The sequence below is a fragment of the Neovison vison genome, chromosome 11 (assembly GCF_020171115.1).
Source record: "Neovison vison isolate M4711 chromosome 11, ASM_NN_V1, whole genome shotgun sequence".
NCBI classification, from domain to species: Eukaryota; Metazoa; Chordata; class Mammalia; order Carnivora; family Mustelidae; genus Neogale; species Neogale vison.
In genome coordinates this window covers 188,098,116-188,125,414 of record NC_058101.1, presented here as the reverse complement: position 1 = coordinate 188,125,414, position 27,299 = coordinate 188,098,116, and the positions used below count along the sequence as shown (strand labels likewise).

The 27,299-nt window shown below is 38.5% G+C and overlaps 2 protein-coding genes across 26 annotated transcripts in view; one reads left to right on the top strand and one right to left on the bottom strand.

Annotated features, from left to right (window-relative positions):
- The window catches only part of PCM1 (pericentriolar material 1), an 85,330-nt gene extending 84,535 nt beyond the window's left edge, over positions 1 to 795 (top strand). For all 25 annotated transcript variants that reach the window (XM_044225458.1, XM_044225478.1, XM_044225473.1 and 22 more), the window contains one exon: positions 631 to 795. In XM_044225458.1, the coding sequence (XP_044081393.1) occupies positions 631 to 668 (38 nt within the window). In that variant the 3' untranslated portion in view covers positions 669 to 795. The remainder of the gene's footprint in view (positions 1 to 630) is intronic.
- A 2,377-nt stretch (positions 796 to 3,172) lies between these two features.
- The window catches only part of ASAH1 (N-acylsphingosine amidohydrolase 1), a 49,182-nt gene continuing 25,055 nt past the window's right edge, over positions 3,173 to 27,299 (bottom strand). Inside the window, exons 3-14 of the mRNA XM_044225454.1 lie at positions 21,401 to 21,491; positions 20,911 to 20,997; positions 18,108 to 18,186; positions 12,889 to 12,963; positions 11,966 to 12,011; positions 11,072 to 11,216; positions 10,241 to 10,295; positions 10,035 to 10,116; positions 5,832 to 5,963; positions 5,602 to 5,725; positions 5,116 to 5,172; positions 3,173 to 4,271 (exon numbers count right to left, since the gene is read on the bottom strand). Of these exons, the coding sequence (XP_044081389.1) occupies positions 4,182 to 4,271; positions 5,116 to 5,172; positions 5,602 to 5,725; positions 5,832 to 5,963; positions 10,035 to 10,116; positions 10,241 to 10,295; positions 11,072 to 11,216; positions 11,966 to 12,011; positions 12,889 to 12,963; positions 18,108 to 18,186; positions 20,911 to 20,997; positions 21,401 to 21,491 (1,063 nt within the window). The 3' untranslated portion in view covers positions 3,173 to 4,181. The remainder of the gene's footprint in view (positions 4,272 to 5,115; positions 5,173 to 5,601; positions 5,726 to 5,831; positions 5,964 to 10,034; positions 10,117 to 10,240; positions 10,296 to 11,071; positions 11,217 to 11,965; positions 12,012 to 12,888; positions 12,964 to 18,107; positions 18,187 to 20,910; positions 20,998 to 21,400; positions 21,492 to 27,299) is intronic.

Here is a 27,299-nt window from a genome sequence, read left to right as displayed (position 1 = left end):
TTAGTCTTTTCTTGTCATTTCAACAGTCTTCACAGCATCTTCCCCAGGAGTAGACTCCATCTAAAGAAACCACTTTCTCTGTTCATCCGTAAGAAGCAACTCCTCATCCATTCAAGTTTGATGAGATGCCAGCAGTTCAGTCACATCTTCAGGCTCCTCTTCTTTTTTTTCTAAAGATTTTATTTTTAAGCTACTTCTACACCCAACATGAGGCTTGAACTTAAAACCCCAAGATCCAGAATTGCATGCTCTGAGCTTCAGGCACCCCTTTAGGCTTCCCTTTTAGTTCTCTAATTATTTCCACCACATCTGTAGTTAATTCCTCCACTGAAGTCTTGAACCTCTTAAAGGCATCCTTGAAGGTTGCAAGCCCCAACTTTCAAAACCGTGTCAACACTGATATTTTGACCTCTTCCCATGAATCACAAATGTTGTTCATGGCATCTAGAATGGTGAATCTTTTCCAGAAGGTTTAATTTACATTGCACAGATCATCTCAGAAATCACTGTCTAGGACAGCTATAGCCTTACAAATATATTTCATATAGAGTAAGACAATATATTTCATATAAAGTAAGTAAAAAAATCCTTGATTCATGTGGTGCTGCAGTGTGGATGTTGTGTTCGCAGGCATGAAAACAGCAGGAGTCATGTTACGTTGTCCATGAACATCAGAGCTCTTCAGTAACCAGGCACGTTGTTAATGAGCAGTCGTCTTGTGAAAGAAGTCAATTTTCTGAGCAGAAGGTCTCAGTCACGGGCTTAAAATATTCAGTAAATCAGGTTGTAAACCAATGTGCTTTGTGTACAGAATGGTCATTGAGCACTGGCTTCAACTTAAGGTGACCAGCTGCATTAGCTCCTAACATAGAGACAGCCTGCCCTTTGAAGCTATGAAGCCAGGCATTGACTTCTCTCTAGCTATGAAATTCCTAAATGGCATCTTCCGAAAGAAAGCTGCTTCATCTGCACGGAAAATCTGTTTAGTGTTGCTGCCTGCATTGATGCCCTGAGCTAAATCTGGGTAACCTGCTGCAGCTTCTCCATCCCCACTCGCTGCTTCACCCTGCACTTTAATGTTACAGAGACGGCTTCTCTCCTCAAACTTCATGACCCCACCTCTGCTAACCTGCACCTTTTTCTTCTGCAGCTTTCCCACCTCTTAGCCTTCACAAGATGAAAGCTCTAGATTAGGCTTTAAGGAAATGTGGCTTGCTTGATCTTCTATCCAGACCACTAAAATTCTCTCCATATCAGCAATAAGGCTGTTTTGCTTTCTTACTATTCATATGTTCACAAGAATAGCACTTTCAGTGTCCTTCAAGAACTTTTCTTTGCATTCACAACTTGGCCCATTTGGCACAAGAGTCCTAGTTGTCAGCCTTTCTTGGCTTTCTTTCTGCTTTCCTCACTGAGCTTAGTCATTTTTAGCTTTTGATTTAAAATGAGACATGGCAACCTACTGAATGGGAGAAGATATTTGCAAGTGACACAGCCAATAAAGAGTTAATATCCAAACTATATAAAGAACTCCTAAAACACAATACCAACAAAAACAAAAAATCCCATTAAAAATGGGCGGAAGATCCAAATAGGCATTTTCCAACAAAGACATCCAGGTGGCCAACATACACATTAAAAGATGCTCAGCATCCCTCATCAGGGAAATGCAAATCAAAACCACAATGAGCTACCACCTCACACCTGTCAGAAGGGCTAGTATCAAAGAGATAACACATACGCATAGGTGAGGACATGGAAAAAAGGGAACCCTCATGCACTGCTGGGAATGCAAACTGGTACAGCCACTGTGGACAACAGTGGAGGTTCCTTTAAATATTAAAAACAAATCCACAATCCAGTAATGCCACTACCGGCTGTTAACCCAAAGAAAATGAAAGCATGAATTAAAAAAGATACATGTACCCCTATGTTTATATCAGCATTATTAACAATAGCCAACACATGGAAACAAGAGTGTTCATCAATAGATAAATGGACATTTAAAACACTTAGAAGCCACTGTATGGTTATTAATTGGCCTGATTTCAATACCATTGTGTCTCAAGGAATAGGGAGGCGCAAGGAGAGGGAAAGAGATGGGGAAATAGGTGGTGGGTAGATCACTGTATCTAATACAGTAACAATGACAAAGTCTTAAATTTTGTGGGAATTACTAAAATATGACACAGGCACAAAGTGAGCAAATGCTACTGGAAAAACGGTGCTTGACGCAAGGTTGCCACAAACCTATTTGTAAAAACCACTACCTGTGAAGCATAATAAAGCAAAGTGTTGTAAAACTATGTACACCTACAATCTCATTAATGTCCTCTCCAAATTAATAACCAAATTAATACAGGAATTAATACAGCTATTCAGTGGGAACTACTGTCAGCATTTTAGTAAACACTCTGTCCGTCATCTTTCTATATTCTAGATTTTTATCTAATTTTGCATAAGTACTTCTATAAATAGACTTATACTCCACATCCTATTTTATAACTGCTTCTTTACCACTAAGCAATGCTACCTAAAATCTTAATGTGTGTTAGTTCCTCCCTATCCTCTGAGGTAGTCCTGAGGAACTGGTCTAAAACAATTAGCATCTCACCTATTTATTATGAATATCAAAGGTTACAACTTTAGAAAAAATACAAGTTTACCTCACTTCATTTTTATAAGAGGAACAAAATCTGAAGTTGTGGGCTTTTTAAAGATTCTATTTATATTTTTAAGTAACCACACCCAAAACTGGGCTCCAAGTCTTGACTCCAAGATCCAGAGTTGCATGCTCCTCTGAGCCAGCTGTTGCACCCCTGAGGTGTTTTTTTTTTTTTTTTTTTTTTAATTCAAATCCTATTTTAACACAAATCCTCTTATAATTCCTCTGGCTTCACTAAGATAGTATCATTATAGTTTTGTGGAAACACCTCCTCCCAGGAGAAAAATAGCCTTTGGACACTTGCATACTGCTGACACCACTGGGTTTAGAGGTGGAAGGATTAGTCATGTCAGATGGTGAGCAGGTAGTCATAAACTGAAGAACCCGCCTACATAACCCCTGTAATTTAATTCAGATGCTGTGTTCAGCTTCACTTTCTCCCTAATAAGCCCCACCCTCAAACTGGCATGTGGGTGTACACTGAATCAGCATATATGACCACTGACACTACTTCCAATGCCTGTTTATTGAGCATCATGAACACAAGTAACATACAAAATAAAGTGAATACAGTCTCGCCCAACTGGCATGCATTTCACAGTTAACTGTTAAAGTCTGAAAGGTTAACAAGTTCTATTATTAGCACTTTCCATAAATAGGACTGATTTCTGAAAAACATTTTTAGTAACTAAGTTTTTTAAAAAATACATAGTGATCAGAAAGACAAACTAAACATTTATTAAGTGAATGATACTAATGTAACTTGACGGGTTCACCTCTCAATTCCATAAGGCTTTGGCCTATTTACTATTAATTCACAGAACGTGAGACTCCGTGTTTGAAGTTAACAACTGCCTGGACTTACTGGGAGGTAGAGTAATTATGAAAAAGGGAATGTGTCAGTTCTGTGTATGAAAGGCTGTCTTGTAGATGGACTGCTTCATGAACCCAAAATAAGTACTTCTATTGAGGGTCAAAGCCTTGAGTATTACTGCCCCTTAAGAGAAATACACAGCTGAAGGTCTGTCTCATCCCCCTCCAATCAAAATCAGTGAAATTAAGTTGCTGTCACAGAGAGCAAATACCATGGTGTGCTAATTTTAAGAGTAATTTGAACCAGAGGGAAAGAAAATTATGGATTGAATTGAGAAACTGAACTATGTACAGATGTGCTGGATTCAACACCCACCAAGAATCTTGCTTTTATTCTATGGAGGTGGGTCCCCTAATAGATTCATTGCCCATCCCTATCCCTAAAAGTCAAAGTGAAGTGAAACTGCAAATTCTAGATGATTGATTTTTGTATATAAAGAAGTTACCTGCAAACAGAACAATCAACTGTTATGGCAAAAATCGTCTGTGAACTCTAAACACAAGAAAGACAAGTTCATGCCTCAACAAGAAACTGCCCTGAGTCTTGGTCTTTGGAAGGAGATCAGACGGCTGCACTAGTTTGATGCATGTGAGTTCCCATCTTCATGCCACACAGAGAGCATTCTAGGGGCCAGGTGTATGCTCACCAACCTATGCAAGGGTCTGGGCAATCCCGCAGGTAAGTTTCATATTGACCTTTGGTAACATCCATCAGGGTTGTGAATACAGTCAGCTGAAAGAAAAGTTACTTTTATTTTAAGGATGTTTCCAATTCTAAGATGTCCTGACTTGTGTTAATTTTGGTACATGTCAAACTGCTTTATGAAGTTACTTAATATAATATATAAATTGTATATAAATAAAGACATTAAATATACATAGATGTAAATAGTTACTAAGTTAATAACAATAGTTCTAGTTCACCATTTAGGAATATAAGTAAAAAATAATTAAGACAACTAACTTCAATAGTGCCATTATTCCAGGTCATGAATATAAACAGGCCCAGGAGAAAATCCCCTCAGCTCCTTATGAGATCTTACTCCTGAGTACTACACTGCTTCACCACAAAACTTTAATACTTAACCCTCCTCAACAGTATAAACAGTAGTCCTGCAAAGCCTAGTAGTGTAGACCACGGACTATAACCAGCTTAGCTGTGACTGTCCTTATCCTTACCATGTTCCTGACACAGTGGGGGAAACTATGCAGGCACAAAGCTCCATCTATAAACACACTTCAGACTCTGTTGAGTTTTAGGTGTTAGTTAGAGTGTACAGCATAAAATTTCTGACAGGGGAAGTCAAAAAAGTAAAAGGCTACATTTGATTCAAATGTCATGGAAGTCAAATTGGAAAGAGTATTTTTACCAGTTTTGGACAAAGAACCACACTAACTGGTTTGTCATATCCCAAGAGTTACTGTTTTGTCACATAAAAACATTTTTAAAAATTAACCTTAAGCAGAACATGACTTGGGGTCCTAGCTCTGACTGATCCAAGATAACAGGGAAAGATAAAAACAGGGCCAAATTACTTCCCTAAAAGTACACATATATATATATATATTTTAAATACCTTGTTGAGGACAGGTTTTGTTGATAGGACATCATACATGGTTGCAAATGAGATATTCTAAAACACAAAAATAATTTAAGTTATTAAGTTAATGCAGATATCAGCAGCCTTATCCATACAAATGGGTCATTAGAAACAAAGACATTCTTCAGTCAATCTTCCCACAATCCCCTAAAATAATTTCTCTTGGAGTCACTTTTAGAATGAGAGTTAATGATATTAATATATCACTTTCTCTCTCTTTTGCCCTTTTAATTCTTGCCTGTTAGTCATTCAGCTTTAAAGAGTGGTGTCCACTATTAGAGTCAAAAAGGCAAATACAGTACAATTTTGATCTTTCAATTCAAAACAAAAACTCAGTACAAATTGTCCAGAGATACTCATCAGAAAGTTTATAAATTCGTCGAAGGCCAAAGAAAAATGCCACAACTAAGATACTCTTTAAATGTCACCATTTCTTTCCACATAATGACATTATGAACGTACCTCTTGGGTTGTCTGGTTTAGACACATCTTTGCAGGTGTTCTGCGATCGTCAAGAAAGAAAGGGCTTTTCCAACGGTCATAATTTGTTTGTACTACATACCATCTGTCCTGCTTGGTGTTAAGTCTAGATACAAAAGTAGAAATTCTGCTTAGGCTTCCTGCCTTAAACCTATAAATATGTCAGTCTAGGCTTTAGTTTCTATTTATTTTGTGTGAACAAGTGTACTTACTCATAGACATCCAAAGATTGTTTTCTGTCTCGTGTGATCACACAACCCTCCCCAGTCTTGTTGCCTCCCAGGATAAAGTATGCTGGGGCCAATATCTTGGTTTTGGTCAATATATTCTTGGCTTCCTCATAACTACATAGAAACATAAAAAAAAATAATAAACGTTTTTAAGTAACTTGGAATGAAAAATTTTTCGTTGTGGAAACTAAGGGAACACAAGTATCTGAGAAACATGTTCTTTTAGAAAGGGATGGTGAGCAATGGCTCATGGAGGAACAATCCCCAACACCATGTGGTGAAACACTATCTGAAATATTCCCTCTAATCTGAAGGACAAACCAAATGGCCTCAAGAGATTATCTTCCACCCTAGTTGTCTAAGCCTTTTACTCAACAACAGATCAAGAAGAAATAGTACTAATTACTATTTCTAGGACTTAGGGAATAGAAAGTAACCTTGGAAAACTGGGCTATTAGAAACTGAATTTTCAGAAAGGTCACTAAATCTTACTCCCTTGAACTCATTAAAAATAGGAATGATACCCATTTATTCTAGGTCACTTGGATGTAGTGCTGGCTATTACAAAATTTCTGTACCAGGACAGAATATAACTTCTAGTTTAACAGGTATTAACAGTTTAAATGAAGATTTTATTGTACAAATTTTCTTCTGTGTATGGATGGGTTTTTTGTAAATCAAGAAAAACTAACAGGTACCCTTTATACTGGCACTATCCCTAGCACTTTTTAAATAAATCAGTTTATTTTTTGATTTAGATACACAAAGCATGAATTCCATATGAATGTCAAAGGTTAACCTAGAAACTCTGAAAGAATTCTTCAATGGGAAATTAACGAGAAAATATTTTTCTATTTTAATATGAGTAATTTAAAATAGACTATAATACACTAAAAGGGTACACCATAATCAAGTGGTATTTATTCCAGGGGTGCAAGAATGGATCAACATCCACAAGTCAATGTAATACACCACATTAACAAAATGAGGAATAAAAAGCATATGATCATCTCAATAGATTCAGAAAAACATTTGACAGAATTCAACATCCTTTCATGATAAAAACTGTCAACAAAGTGGGTATAGAGGAGGGAACATATCTTAACATAATAAAGGCCACATATGACAAGCCCTAACTAACATTGTAGACAATGAATGGTGAAAAGCTGAAAGCTTTTCCTCTAGTATTAGGAACAAGACGAAGATGTCTACTCTCACCATTTTTATTCAATATAAGCCAGAGCAATTAGGCAAGAAAGAGAAATAGCATCAAAATTAGAAAGGAAGAGGTAAAATTGTCACTAATAGCAGATGACATTATACTCTATATAGAAAACCCTAAAGATTCTACTGAAAAACTGTGAGGATAAACAAATGCAGTAAAACTTCAGAAGCACAAATCTATATACAAAATTCAGCTGCTTTTCTACACACTAATAATGAACTACCAGAAAGAGAAATTTACAACTGCATTAGAAAGAATAAAGTACCTTGGAATAAATTTAACCAAGAAGGTGAAAGACGTGTACACTGAACACTATAAGACATTGATAAGAGAAATGGAAGAAGACACAAATATATGTGTTCATGAATTGGAAGAATTAATATTGTTAAAATGTCCATATGACCCAAAGCAATCTACAGATTCAGTGCAAATTCCAGTAGCACTTTTCACAGAAATAGAACAAACAATCCTAAAATTTGAATGGAACGACAAAAGGTTCCAAATAGCCAAAGCAATCATAAGAACAACAAAGCTGGAGGCATTACATTTCCTGATTTCAAACTATATTACAAAACAATAATTAGAAATCAAGACAGTATGATATTGGCATAATAACACACACAGACAGCCCAGAAACAAACCCATTTATATATGGTTAACGAATTTACAACAGAGCCAAGAATACACAATTGGGAAAGGGCAGTAACATGCAAAAGAATGAAACTAATCCACTGTCTTACACAAACTCAACTCAAAATGAACTAAAGATATGGACATAAGACCTAAAGCCATAAAATTCCTAGAAGCAAATATAAGGTATAAAGTCCTTAACATTAGTCTTGGTGAGGAGTTTTTGAATTTGACACCAAAAGCAAAAAGGCAACAAAAACATTAGTGGAAGTATATCAAACTAAAAAGCTTCTGCATAGCAAGAAAACCATCAACAAAATGAAAACACAATCCAGTGAAAGGAAGAAAGTACATGCAAATCATATATCTGATAGAGTTAATATACAAAATATATAAAGAACTAGTTCTTCTATGATTCCTGGGCCCAACTTTAACATTGGAGGGTGTGAGGGGGCTTGCCACATCCAACCCTGCAGGAGTCCAAGAACAACTCAATTCTGACACTATCTACCCTGAGATAGCACTGTATTCCATGGGTTAAGGATTCAGACTTACAAACAAGATTACATCCCATCCCCCACTTCAGAGGCCAGTTCTAAGCCCCATTGTGCCAGTTCTAATTACCCGTGCTTCTAGCTGACTGGTTGAGACTGGAGGCTGCAACAAGCTCCTCTTGAGTTTCAGTGAATTTCCTGAAGGGCTCATAGTACTCAAGGAAACATGTTTACCAGTTTATTAAAGGATACGATAAACGATATGAAGCAACAGCCATATAAAGACTGCATAGGGCGGGCACGCCTGGGTGGCTCAGTCAGGTCATGATCCCAGGGTCCTGGGATAGAGCCCCGCATGGGGCTCTCTGCTCAGCAGGGAGCCTGCTTCCTCCTCTCTCTCTGCCTGCCTCTCTGCCTCCTTGTGATTTCTGTCTGTCAAATAAATAAATAAATCTTTAAAAAAAAAAAAAGACTGCATAGGGCTAGGTATGTGAGGACACAGAGTTTCCATGCATTCAAAGCATGCCTCTCTCCCCAGATGATGTGTTCACCTACCCAGCTCTTCAAACCCTCTCCTTTTTGGCTTTTATGGAAGCTTCATTACATCAGCATGACTGATTAAATAACTGGTCTCATTACCACAACAAAAGACACATTTATCATTCTCAACACTTAGGAAATTATAAGGCTTTTGGGAGTTAATGGAAACAAAAACCAAATATATATTGTAAAAAATATATATATATATATCACACTCAGACAACTCAGTAGCACACACACACAAAAAATCTGTTATAAAAAATGGGTAGAGGATCTGACTAGGCATTTTTCCTAAGATGATATTCAGGTAGCCAACAAGTACATGAAAATGTGCTCAGCATCACTAATCACCAGGGGAATGCAAGTCAAAACGACAATGAATTATCACCTCTTATCTGCTGGAATAGCTATTATCAAAAAAGATAAGAGTTGGTGAGGAACTAGAGAACGGGAACACTTGTACACTGTTGGTGGGAATGTAAACTGGTGCAGCCTTTACGGAAAACAGTATGGAGGCTCCTCAAAAAAATAAAAAAAGTACCATATGATCCAGCAATTCTATTTCTGGAAATATATGCAAAGGAACCAAAAACACTAACTTTAAAAGATACCTGCAGCACCGTGTTGACTGCAGCCTGAGTGAGTAACAACAGCCAAGACACGGAAACAACCCAAGTGACCATTGATTGATGAATGGATAAAGAAGATACGGTATATGTGTGTGTACATGTAGACACACACACACACTGGAATATTACTCAGGTGTAAAAAAAAGGAAGGAAATCTTGCCATTTGTGACAACACGGATGGACCATAAGGGAATTATGTTCAGTGAGATAAGTCAGACAGAGCAAGACAGATACCTTATTATATCACTTAAACATGCAGAATCTAACAAAATTAAACATATAAATATAGAGAACAGAGTGGTGGTTGCTAGAGGTGGGGAATGGGAGGTGGGAGAAATGGGTGAAGGGGATCAAACTTCCAGTTCTAAAATAAGTAATTCCTGGAGATAAAATGTACAGCAAGGTAACAATAGTTAACAATACTATACTGTATATTTGACCGTTGCTAAGAGAGTAAATCTTAAAAGTTCTCAACACAAAGTAAACAGTTTCTGTAACTGTATGTGGTGATGGATGTTAGCTAGACTTACTGTAGTGATAATTTCACAATATATACAAATCCCAAAACATTTTGTTGTATAGCCAAAACCAAGATAATATTTAATGTCACTTTTATCTCCAACAAAAAATAAAATTTTAAAATGAATAAAGCAATCAAACAGATTACCTTGTGCTGTTTTCCAGAACTGATCTAGTGATAAACCCTATCCACATAGCATCTTTCTTTCCCAAAATCCATTCTATGACACCTGGAAGAAATCAAACACACACAGTGTCACAGGCCTGCAATCAGGTTAGACTATGAACCAGAAGACACAGTCTGGCCTTCCTCCTAAAACATCTATACAATTCCCATTTAAAAACTCTACTCACCCATATAACCGCCATTTATACTGAAACGTTCATTTAATGTAAGACTAAGCAGTCCCTAAAAACAAGACAAAGCAATGAGGTCAAAAACTTCAACCATCCTGTTTTTAAGGCCCTCTCATATTTATGCTGGTATGGCAAATCCTGGAATGCAGGGGGTAGGGAGTGGAAGGTGGGGATTTAAAGCTGAGTCAAAACTATACTATCACATTCGGGAGGGCGCCTGGGTGGCTCAGTGGGTTAAGCCGCTGCCTTCGGCTCAGGTCATGATCTCAGGGTCCTGGGATCGGGTCCCGCATCGGGCTCTCTGCTCTGCAGGGAGCCTGCTTCCTCCTCTCTCTCTCTCTGCCTACTTGTAATCTCTCTCTGTCAAATAAATAAATAAAAAATCTTTAAAAAAAACAAAAACAAAAACTATACTATCACATTTTATTAACAGCTTTTAGAAGTTCAAAGCATCTTCATGTGTAGTGTGTGAAATGAGCAGGAAGAATATTATTGGCCACACTTGTCTGAGAAGGAAAATGAACTGTAGAGAATAAATGCCTAACTTGTCTGAGTGGCAGACTAAAGGCCAGATGCCAGATTTATATTACATTCCCGGCCCTCCACAACCAGCCATGTGCCTTTTCCTCAGAAGAGGTTCAGAAACAAACCTGTGTTCCCTCTCTACTCTTCTCTACCACGTGAGCTCACACCTATGATGGTGACAAAAGTACAAAGGGATGAACTGAGGCTTCATATTCTTTTTAGGTCCTTAGACCCCACCCTTCACAGGCAGTAAAAGCAGGACACAGAGCTACCTGTAAAATTATGTAACAGTAGACTCCTTACTGGTTTGAATCCTGTTAACATGCCCACATAGCCAGCAAAGCTTGAAGCCTTGAAGACAGTTTTATTGTTTCTTTGGAAGTCCAAGTTCACTGTCAAAGGTTTGAGTTGCTCAGTTACGACCCAGGTATTATTGTTTATATTCCACCTACAAAAGACAAATTACAGTGACATTTAAAAACAATGATGATGGGGTACCTGGGTGGCTCAGAGGGTTAAAGCCTCTGCCTTTGGCTCGGGTAATGATCCCAGGGTCCTGGGATCGAGCCCCGAGTCAGGCTCTCTGCTCAGCGGGGAGCCTGCTTCCCTTTCTCTCTGCCTACTTGTGATGTCTGTCAAATAAATAAATAAATAAAAATCTTAAAAAAAAAATGATAATAATGAATATATAATGATCACGGCCAGGCATTATATCAGGTGCTTTATCTCCCTAATCCATTAATGACCAAGCCTCACAAGAACTTGGCAATGTGAGTGGTTTTACCCTCCATTTTCCATGTGATAAAACTAGAGGCTCAGAGAAGCTAAATAAGTCAAAACAACACAGCCTACTAAAGAGCAAACCCCATATTCAAATGTACATCTCTAACAAATATAAAAAAGCACTGTTCTACTTTTCCAGGAATGTTAAGAAGATGTAAAAAAGAATGCTGTTCTTCCCTTCTAAGCAGTAAGCCCAACATGCAACTGGGGCCTTTAATCATGCTCCGGATTTCTGTTTACTAGGTTTAACTCCGTTACGGGCTCCCAAAGAGTGTCCCCAACTTTGTTTCAAAACTAGGGATCCAGTATCTTCACTTCTGGTCATATTTGGGGCATGATGTATGATTTACTTTTCATCAATGTAATACAACATACTCTTCCTAAGGACTGACACTCACCATGTTCTTTACTTACCCAAGAAACACTCCAAAGTCCATGTTTCGTCCATGTAGTAGATGTCCTAATTTGAAGTAAGGAGAGACATGAAGCATAATGGATGCATATGACAGTATAACAGATTCTAACTCAAAGCTGGACACTTAATTCTGGTTTACTGATATTCACAACTGTTCAACAGTAAGAATTTTAATTAAGCAACATCCTAATAGCATAGCCTTAATAAGATCAAACTGTTGTGCCTGTCACAATGGCCAGATCCCCTCCTAATTATCTGAGAACACAGGGTTCCAGGTAAATTTATAATAAGAGAAAAGAATCAGTGCTCCTTCTTTGGTCCACTGACAGGTACCTAAGTTACCTAATGTGACTTGCCAACACACTTCCCTTCAGCAATTGTTACCTACGGCTCAACACTTCAAAGGGGAGGTACAGGCAGACTTTCTCCTGAGAGGAGAGGTAAAAATTAACAGTAAATCAGGATACATCATCCTGTGCCTGCATTCTGGGGACCTACCAGAAAAAAAAAAAAAAAAATGGGGAAGTGAAGCTCGTCTACACAGAGTCCCTTGGCTGCGAGATGATGGGTCAAGATTTGTCCTGGGCTTCAACGAAAGGCTATCATTATACATATAAAGATAATCGATTACCCCTATGAATACTTATACTAAATCATGAACAGTATAAGGCAGAATAGCTGAAAGGATAAGAATGTTTATAGTCCTGAAACACTTCTTCCAAGTGTTTTGCATCCCTGAATTAAACTTTAATAGCCATTACGGTAGTCTTCTTTTAAAAATTTGCTAAGATCTTCAAACTATATGCTACATACAGAGAATCTGAAGAGTAAGCCTGCATATTACAAGTTCTAATTCTATTTATTTAGATTTTTCTTCTACTTTGTACTTTGCACTGCCCACCCTCCCTCAGCACACATTTACCTTCTTTGTCTTCTGTTATTATTGAAGTGCAAATGGTAAAAAATTCATAGAACACATTGAATGAAATAATCTCTCCTATGAGAAAAGATAGGACATTTCTTGGTCAATATACAGAGCTATGACATTGTTAGAAAATTCTTTTTTAAGAAAAAGTCATCTTGTGCGTTTTTGCTATGGCATATGAGTCTGCAGACAGTCTGAACACACCTGCACAGTTGGTCAGGTGGAAGTATCTCACCAGCCTGTACTCTACAGACACAAAACAAGCCCCCAAAGGGTCAGCTATTTGGGCAAGTTGAACACCCAGGCATACTAGAATTGTACTGTAACATGATGTCCAAAATTTTCATTAATGTGCTTCATTTTAATTTGGTTTAGGGGTGCTAACATATGAAAACTTTTAAAAAATATTTATTTATTTGAGAGAGAGAGAGAGATCATGCGTGCGAATGGAGAGAGGGGTTATAGGGAAAGAATCTCAAGCAGACTCCAACGAGCATGGAGCCTCAGGCAGGGCTTGATCCCACAACCCATGAGATCACCACGTGAGCTGACCCATGAGATCATGACCTGAACCAAAATCACAACTGACACTTAACTGACTGAGCCACCCAGGTGCCCCTAAAATATGTTAACTCAATACATCTGGCTCTCTATTATATATTGAACATGTATTTTGCTCACATTTTTAGAGGTGAAAAATATTTCTGAGGTGAAAAAGGAGATCCAGGAACTATTAATAAAATTAGTGCAGAGCTACCAAGAAAATCCATTTTAAAACATTATAATTTTTGAGTATTTTTCCAAAACTGTATAATAATACCAATAAGCATTTAAGTAACGGGCATATATCCTGGGAATAAAAGGCACAGCATATAGGGAATATAGCCAGTGACACTATTACAGTGTTCTATCTACACTTTTGGTGAGCATAGTACACTACAAGAGTGATGTGCTGAAACACTATGTTGTATACACAAAACTTAACTCTGTGTATCAACCAAATGCAAACAAAAAAATTTATTTTAATAGAGATATACAGCACACTATCTCTATCTATCATAGTCATGTTAACATATTAAGCTTAACATGTCTTCCCAATCCTAATCTAATGTTTATTTTACTTCCATTTTGATAAGATTCTGTTCTTACTTTATTATAAATCATGTATTAATCTTTTTTTTTTTAAAGATTTTATTTATTTATTTGACATTCAGAGATCACAAGTAGGCAGAGAGGCAGGCAGAGAGAGAGAGAGGAGGAAGCAGGTTTCCCGCTGGGCAGAGAGACCAATGTGGGGCTCCATTCCAGGACCTGAGCCGAAGGTAGAGGCTTTAACCCAGTGAGCCACCCAGGCACCCTGTGTTAATCTTTTTAATTTGTTTTTCTCTCAAGATGTTTATATGTGGTTTTATTTTTTGGGCTTTTTACATAATAAAGAAATTAAAGACTTGTTTTTCATATAGGCTATAAGAATATATTCCCAGTATGTTGACCATCTTTTTACATCATTTAAAAAATATGTTATTTATTTATTTGAAAGACAGAGCATGAGTATGAGAAGGGGCAGAGGGAGAGGACAAGCAGATTCTTTGCTGAACAGAGCTTGAACAACACAGAGCTTGATCCCAGGATCCTGAGATCATGACTCAAGCTAAAATCAGATGCTTAACGGACTGAGTCGCCCAGCCACCCCTATATCATTTTTTTAAAAGAGGCAAAAAACAATAAAAAAAAGTCACCTTTACTGATAACTACTTTTGATTTTCAGAAATTCTGAATCATCTCTCTTGTTAAAACAAACAAACCAAACAACAAGGTACTACTGGCTACTTAAAATAGCTCTATCACTATGGTAGCTTAAAAATAAAATGGAGGTGGCAGGAAAAGTCTTTTTCATTAAATTAAATTGGAATTCATTAAAATTAAGGATTTCTACATACTAAAAGCCCACCAGTAAGGGAGTAAAAATGCAAGCCACGGACTTGAAGCCACAGAGAAGATATTCAGAATGCATATAATCTGACTTGTAGCCAGAATATATAAAGAATTCCTTAAAACCATCTACTACCCAAAGCAACCTACACATTCAATGCAATCTCCATCAAAATACCAATGGGATTTTTCACAGAACTAGAACAAACAATCTTAACATTAGTATGGAACCACAAAACACCTGAATAGCCAAAGCAATCTTGAAAAAGAAAAGCAAAGCTGGAGGCATCACTATTCTGGACTTTAAGTTATAATACAAAGCTGGAGTGATTAAAACAGTAAGGAAAAAAAATGAAACAAGACAAAACTAGAGAGGGAGACAAACCATAAGAGACTCTTTTTTTTTTTTTTAAGATTTTATTTATTTGACACAGAGAGAGAGAGGTCACAAGTAGGCAGAGAGGCAGACAGAGAGAGGGGAGGAAGCAGGCTCCCCGCTGAACAGAGAGCCTGATGTGGGGCTCGATCCCAGGACCCTGGGATCATGACCTGAGCTGAAGGCAGGGGCCTAACCCACTGAGCCACCCAGGTGCCCCAAACCATAAGAGACTCTTAACCTTAGGAAACAAACTGAGGGTTGCTGGGGGAGGGTAGAGGGATGGTGTAACTGGGTGATGGAAACTAAGGAAGGTACATGATGTAATGAGCACTGGATATTATAGGAGACTGATGAGTCATTGAACTCTACCTCTGAGACAAATAATACATTATATATGAATTAATTTAAATTAAAAAAAATTTAAAAAACCAGTATAGTACTGGAACAAAAATAGACACATAGATAATGGAACAGAATGGAAAGCCCACAAATAAACCCACAATTATATGGTCAATTAATCTTTGACAAAATAGGAAAGAATATCCAAAGGGAACATGATAATCTCTTCAACAAACAGTGTTGGGGAAACTGGATACCAACATGTAGAAGAATGAAACTGGACCACTTCCTTGTAACACACACCCCAATAAATTCAAAATAGATTAAAGACCTAAACATGAGACATGAAACCATTAAAAACCCTAGAAGAAAGCATAGGCAGTAATTTCTAACATTGGCCATAGGAACCTTTTCCTACATATGTCTCCTGAGACAAGGGAAACAAAAGCAAAAACAAACTATTGGGACTTCAAGATAAAAAGCTTCTGCACAGCAAAGGAAACAATCAACCATACTAAAAGGCAACCTACAGAATGGGAGAAGTTATCTGCAAATGACATATCCAATAAACTGTTAGTATCCAGAATAGATAAAGAACTTCTATAAACTCAACACCCAAAAAACAAACAATCCAATTACAAAATGGGCAGAAGACATAAACAGACATTTCTCCAAAGAAGACATAGATGGCCAGCAGACACATGAAAAGAGGTTATTATCACTACCATCAGGGAAATGCAAATTAAAACTATAATGAGCTATCACCTCACACCTCAGAATGTGCAAAATCAACACCACAAGAAACAACAGGTGTTGGTGAGGATATGGAGAAAAAGTGTGCTGCTGGTGGGAATGCAAACTGGTATGGCCACTATGGAAAACAGTATGGAGGTTCCTCACAAAGTTAGAAAGAGAACTACCCAGGGTGCCTGGGTGGCTCAGTGGGTTAAGCCTCTGCCTTTGGCTCAGGTCAAGATCTCAGGGTCCTGGGATCAAGCCCTGCATCGGGCTCTGCTCAGCAGGGAACCTGCTTCTCTCTTTCTCTCTCTCTCTCTCTCTGCTTGTCTCTGACCACTTGTGATCTCTGTCTGTCCAATAAATTAAGTCTTAAAAAAAAAAAAAAGGATCTACCCTACAATCTAGCAATCACACTACTGGGCATGTAGCCAAAGAACACAAATACACTGAATCAAAGGGATACATGCATTCCTGTTTACAGCAGCATTATTTACAATAACCAAATTATGGAAGAAGCTGAAGTGTCCACTGAATGATGAATGGATAAGAAGATATGGGGGGTGGTGGTGTCTATATCTATATACATGTATATACACAATGTAACATTAAACAGCCATAAAAAAGAATGAAATCTTGCCATTTGCAACAACATGGATAGAGCTAGAGTGTATAATGCCAAGTGAAATAAGTCAGTCAAAGAAAGACAAACAACATACGATTTCACTCATATGTGGAATTTAAGAAACAAAACAAATGAACAAAGGGGAAAACAGAGAGAGGGACAAATCAAAAAACAGACTCTTAACGAACAAACGGATAGTTACCAAAGGGAAGGTGGGTGATTTATGGAGTGCACTTGTGATGAACACCAGGTGACGTATGTATGGAACTGCTGAATCACTACATCATACACCTGAAACTATATAACACTATGTTAACTAAGTGGAATTAAAAGAAAAACTTAGAAAAAAAAGAATGTTTTAAAACCAATGAAAGTGGGCAAAGACTGTAACAAACATTTCAACTGTAGGAGGAAGGAACGAAAGAGAGACAGACTATCTTTTTTAATCATTTTTCTAAAGAAGTAAAAACAACCAAAACGCCAACTACTGAAATAGTTGTACAATCTTACAGTCATCAAGAAAAACCGAATGACACAATAATGGGATTCCACACACTCAACCAAGTGGCTCAAATGAAAAACACTGATGCTAGCAGGTAGAGACATATTAAGGAGAGGAAAGTAAAACTCTTGTACTATTTGTCAGTGGATACAATTACTTTGGAAAACTGCTTGGCAGAATCTACAAGGCTCAAACACAGCTACCCTATAACCCAATATATCCAACAGAAATGAGTGAACATGTCCATCAAAGATAGATACAAGAATATTCATAACTGTTTTATTCTTGATATCCAAAGTCTAGAAACCACCCAAACATCCTATTTATACAGTAGCATACAAACTCTAGATAGGTACTCTAGATAGATAGATTTCAGTACTCTAGATAACTACAAGAAACCTGACACAACAGTTCACACTGTGTACGGAGGTTCAAGAAGGCAGAACTCCTGTATGGTGAAGTCAGAATAAGCAGTTAACTTGGGGATTTGGTACTATCTGTGAGATGGCATGATGGAGCATTCTGGATTGCTAGAATTTCCTTGTCTTGACCTGAGTTGTGATTACATGAATTCATGCATTTTAAAAGCTTTATTGAACTGTATACTTAAGATCTATGCACTTTACTGTATGTAGACCATACCTCAATAGAAAATTTTTAAAGTGCTTTATTAAATCTTAAAAAAGCTGCAAAGTGAACTTTACCTAAAGGTATCTCAGTAACAGCTGCAATCCCCTTCATTTCCTCCTCAAATGGACCAGGAAAGTTGCCAAGTAGGCCAGGCTGGAAAACAAATAAATTGTCAATCATTCGACCTAAAGTGTTGCTTTGAGATTTGGTTCTTTTACGTATAATATGTTCTAGATGCTCCTTCCATGAGAAGTAATAAAAGTCATTATAAAGCACTTTTTTTTAAGATTTTATTTATGTATTTGACAGACAGAGATCACAAATAGGCAGAGAGGCAGGCAGAGAGAGAGGAGAAAGCAGGCTCTGCTGAAGAGAGAGCCTGATGCGGGGCTCGATCCTAGGACCCTGGGACCATTACTTGAGCCTAAGGCAGAGGCTTTAACCCACTGAGCCACCCAGGTGCCCCTATAAAGCACTTTTACATCCTATATTTCTAAGAGACTCTTTCTAGACTCAATATTGGGCCCCTCGTTCTTTAACTCTTGCTTTTATTCCCTTAAACTCAACTGTTCTCAGGTATTATGCCAAGACCTATGACTTTTTTCCTGCCTTGTATTTTACCCCGTTCTCCACAAAAAGGAGATAACTGGCAATAACTGCATTTGGATGACTAACATGGCCCACAAACACTTCATGAGTACCCTTATCTCCACCCGAACTCACCCTCTCACCTTGGCAGTGCATCCTCATTACTACACCTCCTATCCACACTGTCTTCTATGCATTCACAAAACCTTCTGTCTTGGTAAATGGGCTTCCCAGGCTAGATGCATTATCACAGTTTGTTAGCAAACAAAGGACACAGGAGCGAAATCCCAGCCGGCACATATTTTTATTCTCAAAGGCAACTTTCCACTAAAAGTGAGATTACAATTTAAGCTCACAGCCTCTCGCTAATAAAGTGCTTAAAATCCGCAAGTCTCATTTGTCACCAACTTGGTGTTTATATCATGTGATCTAAGCACCTTTACTTCCACTCCTTAGGAATTCAAAGCATTACACAAGTGGAATATTCCTGCCAGTGTAACAAACAAAGATGACTTACTGAACATGTATTAATCACTTAATCATATTCAGGCACTGTGCTTTATATACAGTATTTCCCTTAATTCTCACAGCGAACATATAAAATACGTGTTCTTATTAGTGTGTTCTCCCTGATGAGAAACCTGACATTTCACAGCTTAAGAAATGTGTCAAAGGATATAGTTATTACGGGACTGATCCAGCCTTAAAGTCCAATGATTAAGGGAAAAGAACACAATGTTGTCTGAATGCAATCCTGGACATGTACCATCCTGCTGGCAAGCAAAGGAGGGGGATGGGAGGGCCTCCTGTCTGTTGTTCCTGTGAACCTTTGTATGTGGGGGAGGTCTGGTTAGTAAACATGAAGGGGTCACTTAATCAAAGACTCTGAAAGCATGAGTATGTGGGAGAAGAGAGTTGGCGGCTGGCAGGTGCAAGTGTCTCAGGGATGATATGCATACAGCATCCAGTCTCTAGGACTCCATGATGCTTAACTAGGGGTGGTTTTATCCTCTAGGGCAGATTTGGTGATACCTAGAGGCATTTTTGGTTTTCAAAAATGAAGGGGTACACCCTGTGGGTAGAGGCTAGAGATGCTGCTAAACACCCAACAATGTACAGACAGTCCCCACAACAAAATATTATCCAATCCCAAATGTCTTAAGTGCTGAAACATTTGCCCTAGGCCCTTGGTGGTCTTCCCAATCCTTTGTACCCTGCAGAACATACAGGGTCCCAAAGCAAGGACCAAAACAGGGTGATAAGGATCTCTCAGGAGCAATAAGGGCCAGGCCCTAGATTTTCCATTGGTCCCACCTATATGAAAAAGAAGCTGAAGAAATGGAGTCTTCCTGCATGACCAAGAGGAAAATGAGCTGATTTGGCAAATACACTGCTAGAAGATACACTCAACCCAAGTGAGTTTCAATGGTCACAGCTACTGAGGGCCTCCCTAAAGAGCAGAGCCAGGCTGAATATGTCATTTGGTCATATGTAGAAAAATCTCTGGGTATCCTGAGATATAGAGGCAAAGTACTTCAAATAAAACAACAACAACAACAACAAAAAGCAAAAAACCCACACACAACCCAAATTTTCAATAGTGAACTTGCAAATACAAGTACAATTAACAATGAGTGGGGTTAGGAGGGCGCACCTCCTGTATAGCTGAAAGTCCCCGTATAATGTTTGACTCTCCCAAAACCACTAATAGTTTACTGCTGACCAGAAAGCTTACGATAATATCAACAGTTAATTAACACACATTTTCTATGTTATATAAGTATTTTAACCTGTATTCTTACATTTTAAAAAGTTAGAGAAAAGAAAATATTAAAAAAAATCATAAGGAAAAGAAAACACATTTCATTTACAGTACTTTGCTGTATTTATAAGAAAAATAATCCATGTATGGGTGGACCTTCCCAATTTAAACCTGTGCTGTTCAAGGGTCAATTGTATGTCTAAGGGGAAGGGCATACCATGCTCCCAGATAAACACATATGTGTCCACTGTTGTCTAAGTAGTCCATACTTAAAATTAAGGGGCAGTTAATTGCCAAAATTTGTCATGCTATTTTGTGTTCTATTCTTTATACATTACCAAACCCCAGAATTTTAAGTCTCTCTAAGTTTTGATAGTTGTCTAGAATAAATGAAAACTTGTCTAAACTCCTTAGAAGAAGTTGTCAATTTATGGCTTTAAATAAATACCAGAGCCTTTTCTGAACTCCGTGTGTATATGTGGATATGTGTATGTTTAAAATTTATTGTGGGAAATAATATTTCTTACCAACTTTTGATCCACTATCTGCATAATTTTTCCACTTGGCACAAATGCATTTACTAGATCCTTCAGGGAATTCACTATAATTCTTAGCTGAAAAATAAATAAATTGTTTAATTAATAAGAGACATAAAAATGTTGACTACTTAAGATTAATATTGGTAATATGAAAACAGACAAAGACCTTTTGATTTATCCATATATAGAGAGAGTGCTATTTGAAAATATTTTCATCTAATCTATACACACAACGCATCTTTAACAGGTTATTTTATTAATTAATTAGAAAAAGACAGATGATAGAAACAAAGGCAAAGGTGAGTAAAAAGATCAGGAAGCTATAGAAAAATGGAATCATTTCTTCTATTTTGTTAACAGGAAAAAAATATCAAAATTATATCCTTAAAATACTTGGTGTGTAATTTCATGAAATGCTCTTTTAAAAATACAATATATTCAGTAATGTCAGAAATAGAAGATTTAACAATCAGCATACCGCTGGTGCCTTGTCAACCATCAATTCATGCCATCTTTTGTAGGGCGGTAAGTCAAGATTTATGGTGTACCATGGAACTGGACCCCTATAGCTGTAATGAGAGGCGTGGAACCATAAAATGAAAAAAGCAGTTTTTTGACGGGAGTTAGACAGTTACATTGAGATGGATATGTTAGAGGCATATTCTTAACAATAACATAGAAGCTAGTACTCAAACCAAGGTTTGCACAAAAGCTCGTTTTCCCAGCTAGTGTTTCTGCCCTATGTTGTATACACAATCGCAAACAATTTCAGAGATCTTAGAATAGAGTTATACATTCTGGAAGATTCAAGTGAACTGATGATAAGTGAAAGAATTTTGGCTCAGAGCCACATGTCATCTGAATCTCAGTGCTAGAAAATTTCTGCCTTTTGTGCCCTCCTAAATCTCTGCAGAGACTTAGTCTAGGCTTTAGGCACTTCTCTGATTGGTTTCCCAGTCTCAGAATTCCCTTTAGACAGTCACACTACTGCCAAATCATTGTCTTAGCATTGGCTTCCATACAGTTGCCTTTTAAGCCTCCAGAAGTGGCAACATGTATTAGCTTCCCATGACTGGCTTCAGAAACCTTCAGTACTCACTCAGCCATGAGACTCTTCCTGCCACGCATTCTTCTGTAGTCAGTGCACACCCAAGAACTGTTCCAATCATATGCATTTACTACTCTTCAATTGAGAAATAGCAGGTTCTACTCTGAGGATATAGCAACGTCCACTCCTTTATCATTGGAGCTGGGCCTTATTTCTGGTAGATGAATGCTACCACCTTTCTCCTTAGCTACAGAAACATCATCTTCCAGATCTTCTTACTATGCCTCTAAGGGTGTGCCATTCAGTGATTTATCAGCTTAGACGTATGCCTAAAAACAGCCAGCATGTGCACCATTACTCTTCTGCTCCAGAGAAACAACGTACATGCTGGTGTGAGCTACAGTAACTAATATCTATATTAAAGACTTTGATACTTAATTCCTAGAAAAAAGCTTAACATAAAAACAAATTAATTCAGCTTCTAACTGGTCATAATTTCATAAGCAACATTCGGTCCCACAATTAAAAAAAAAATTTTGTTCATCCTATTATTGCCTGCCAGCAAGCACCCAGATTTCCATGTCTAGGAGTGATGGTAAAGCAGTGGCCACTGGAGCTGTGGACATTGGTGGTACTGCCCTAAGACAGGTTTTCTGAATTCCCATCAGCTGCTCTTCCCCTTAGAATATCAACATAGCCCAAATCTATATCCACCCTGATTCTTCTTTAGGTCGGCTCAAGGATTCCAAAGAAGAAATTGGGAAGAGATAAACTCAGTAGAGCAGAGGATTAGATTAAGTGGGCATGGGGAGACCCCCAAATCTCTCTCTAATAACACCTCCACCTTTGAAAGAACTGTGAAACTGATTAACAAAATCATTTTAATAACTAAAGCTTAACCATGATCCCACATTTTACTTCTCATTAAACATTTTTCTAAAATATCTCCATATTTCACATCTGTACATCAGTTTCCTAGAAAAATAAACATTATCTACCTTACTGAGGGCAGTAAAGATTACATGAAACACACAAAAAATACTCAGCAGTATCGGTATTCAATCAATAGTCATGACTATAGAATATTTTCCCACTTTACTGCAAACAATAAACATCATTAAATCATGTTTGAGACTTAGCATCTGCTGTGCCCAGGTCATCACAGGCACTATGAAGAACTGACTGAACCCACCTGGCTCCACAGGTGGCTCAGAAACTAGTCCAAGTGACACAACACACGAACACACAAATAAGAAGGCAGTTGCTACGCGCCAGGGAGCAGTAGAAAATAAATGCTAATGGGATCTGGTTGGATTCAGGGGTGCTCTAGCTGTCAGTCCCTTGATCTCCAGCCCTAATGTAACTGGTCAGGCTGGATAAACAGGTATTTCTCTCCTCCCTCACAGATGCCCATGCATACCTCCAGAATCGATGTACTCAATCAAAAATAATGTAGAGGAGGATTCTGTTGTCATTCAAAGGTATATGAATACCACACTCCCCTCTCATATCCCAAGGCACAGTTATAGTTCAGAGGAAAGGAGCAGAGCAGAATGGAAGATTTTTCTGCAGAGAACAGGCTAGGGAAGTAGGAAGGAATCCAGGGGAGATACCAGGACAAAAATATTTACATTGTAGGGGCACCTGGGTGGCTCAGTGGGTTAAAGCCTCTGCCTTCAGCTCAGGTCATGATCTCAGGGTCCTGGGATCGAGCCCCACATCAGGCTCTCTGCTCAGCGGGGAGCCTGCTCCCTCCTATCTCTCTGCCTGCCTCTCTGCCTACTTGTGATCTGTCAAATAAATAAATAAAATCTTTAAAAAAAATATTTACATTGTATAGATAGATAAATATGGGAAAAATGTGTTCTTTCTACATGTGGGTTTTGTACCCGTCTTTATACACGTGTATACACATACATACACTCAGTAGCCTGGAACCAGTTAAAAGCCCAAGGAGGGAAGGTTTGCAGGGTAATCAATCCATAGACACACGTAAGGTGGACATGAAAGGGAGTAGGAAAAAAAAAGTCTTTAACATGGAACATGTTCATTATGTGTTAAATGAATTGGGGCAGTGACACCAATCAAGAGATGCATGTAATCAATAAGGCACTGAAGAGCAAGATGTTGCCAGTGTTGACACAAAGGAAGACCTCCAGAGAGCAAGCCAAGGGCTGGAAAGCACACTGGCTTTAGAAGAACATAGGAACCGATTACTCCTAAATTACTTCCTGTCAAATATTTGCCTTTTTCCACAGAAAAGTGAGTAAATCAAAAGAATTTGTGTATTACAGTGGCACTGTATCTGGGGCAGAGGCTATTACATAATTTAGGCAAGTGCGTACAATATATATAATTGGACTGTTACAAAAATCAAGAATGTCATCTTGATACTGCTGGTTTCTGAAAATTAATAAAAGTAAATGTCGTTTAGTCTGGAGTTGGGGGCAGCAGGATAGCTGCCAGGCCCAACTGCAGATTCAACAGGAAGAAAGCTGCCTTTCAAGCTGATACTACCCTTAACTACTACTTTACTACCCCCGCAAGGGGAAGAAAGGTTGCCCTGACAACAGCTCGGCCAATGAGAAGCCACTATTCTTCCAACTCCCAGTTCACTCCACTGGACTTATTTTAACAGCCTTTTCAACTTCCCCTTTTTCCTCTAGAAAACATCATTCCTTTCCTTTGTTCTGCAGACTTCCCTAAGGTTTTGCCCTAGGTTGCTTGTCCCTCACTATAATTCTCTGCTATTTCTGAATAAACCTATATTCGCTGGTAAAATAACTGGCAGATTTATGTTTAAGGTTAACATTACTTGGTGATCAGAAGTGGAATACAGAGAAAACTCCCAACGACTCCAAGGCTGGTGAGCAAACAGGTGAGGATTAACCACAGAGCCACCTGGGCTCCCTTCTTTCTTGACAATCCCTGGGCTGGAGGGTAAGTTTTCCCTCGGATTCAAGCTCCACTCTCTTTTTGAGAGCTCTCCAGGCTTTATTTGGGATCTGTCTTAAGGCCTTGTTTGTGTGTGTTTCTTTTTTTAATCTGAGAGTACTTATTGAGTCCTTTACAAAATCAGACCGTTTCTGTTATAACTGTACTGACTCCTGTTTAGACTGCTGTGAACTGACTCATTTGGGGATTGGACTGTGCTCGCTGGATATGCACTAGTTTTTGGTTTGACTCCAGTTTGGAACTGGATTGTTCCTACTGGAACAATACTGGCCTTTGGCCTAATGCCTTCTGGAAACAGGCTGTTCCTGTTGAAACTGTGCTACTTACCATTTTTTCTCTTTATCCTAGAGAAAAATTTCTAAGAAACGGGATCTCAGTCATCAAAATGCTTCGAGGGTACTCGGCCCCTCCTAAGACCCCAGCTGTTCTATGTTTAAAAACTGCATATGCATTTATAATTAAAGAGATTGAGTTAACCAAAAGTAACTCAGAACTTCAATGCCCATTATGGGGAACTTCGGATCTCCCCAAACTTGGTTTACCCAAAAGTAAATTAGAAAGCACAGCCACTAAAAAACAAAAAAACCTAAATGGGATGCCTGTTTTAGATGGTACCTCGAGGCTTCTGAATCCCTTCAGGATTTTGAGTTTGCCTCTTTGTAAGATACTATTTCTAAATTAACTGACAAGATAAGTGAAAGAAGTCAAAATAGCTTCAGAGACCTTTTCTCCCCCCTCTACCTTTGTTTCCTGACACCTGGCAGGTGCTACTTTCCTTTTTTTTACACTGCTGAACTTCCTTTTCCCTCTGAAGTACTCCCTGCTCCTTCTCCTGAACCTGCTAAAACCTGCCCCTTTGAAGCTGAGCCTTCTGATGATCTATAGAAATGCCAAGTTTCTTGTGCTCCTGTACTAAGGGAACTATGCAAGTCATGAAGAGTTTTCTGAAGTGACTGACCTCTCCCCCACCCCACAGGCTTTAGAATTTACCCTAGTTATTCAAATTTACCAATCTAGTTCTCAGATTTATATCCATTAATCCACATGCTTACTTGCAAAGGCCAGACCAAACACTGGATGAAATGAGTCCGATAGGAACATCCTGAAGGACACGCAGAGAAACAGACTCCTAACTTTTGGTAAGACACTAGAACACTCCCAAGGAATATCCACTGGGCAGTTACAGCAGCTTTCCCTAAGCATGTCGATGGGAACAAAAATTCAGGCTTGTGCACAAAAGCCTGAAGAATCTCTTCGTAACTACTATAATTGACTCCGAATTGTTTTTAAAGAAGGTACTGGTTTTCCTTTAAATGCTGAATCCACCAGGTAGTATTTAACTCTGTACTCATCAATGACCCAAACTAGGATGTTTCTCCTTGAGTCTTTTTTTTTTTTTTTAAGATTTTATTTATCTGGGGAATGGGAAGAGAGGGAGAGTGCGCTCATGAGCAGGGCCAAGGACAGAGGGAGAAGCAGAGTCCCTGCTGAGCAGGGAGCCAAATCAATTCATGACTTGATCCCAGACCCTGGGATCATGACCTGAGCTGAAGGCAGATGCTTAAGAGACTAAGCCACCCAGGTGCCCCCTCCTTGAGTCTTTTAAGAGGACCAGGATGAAATGGAAAACAATTTCAGCTAGCTTGTGTCCTAGATGGGTCACCTAAAGGACTGCTAAAATTCTCAAGTTTCAACTTGGCCAAATAAGGCCTAAACTAAAAACCTTCCAGTTTGTGCTATTACTGCAAAGAGCCAGGGCATTACTAAAAAGCTGGGACAAACTGAAGTGCTCTAGGTGCTGTCTAACCATCTAATTCCCAAACACAAGGCCCTGAGGAGCTAAAGGTGCTCATCCCAACCCTCCCTCTTCAGTGACCTACAGAAACCACTTTCCAGACTGGGGAAAAAAAAAAAAAAAATCTATGTCTGTATCAACACTAGAGCTACACTCTCCATGCTTAATCCTACTGCTTTAAAGCAGCCTCCACCTCAGAGCACTACAAAAGCTCAAGTAGCTAAGGTGAGGTGAAGGGGGGGTGCGGTAAAGGGGGGGTGAGGTGAAGGGGGGGGAGGTGGGAGAAGAGGGAGGTAATCTCTCGTAAACCTCAACAGGTTCCCATCTCTGAACCTATTCCCTTTTGTCAAGCCTATTGAGAGATATGTATCCTTTTATTCCCTCTGCGTTCCTCCATCTCTATTCATTTACTAGGCCAAGATTTCTCACAGAACTATCATGCCAGAATTTCCTTCTCCCCAAAGGGGAAATGATTCTAGAATTTGTTAATAGTAATCAAAAGAGCCAACCAAGGGGATTAAATGACCTTCCACATCTTTCATTGGCTCCATCTCTGACTACAGCTGCATCTAGGAACAC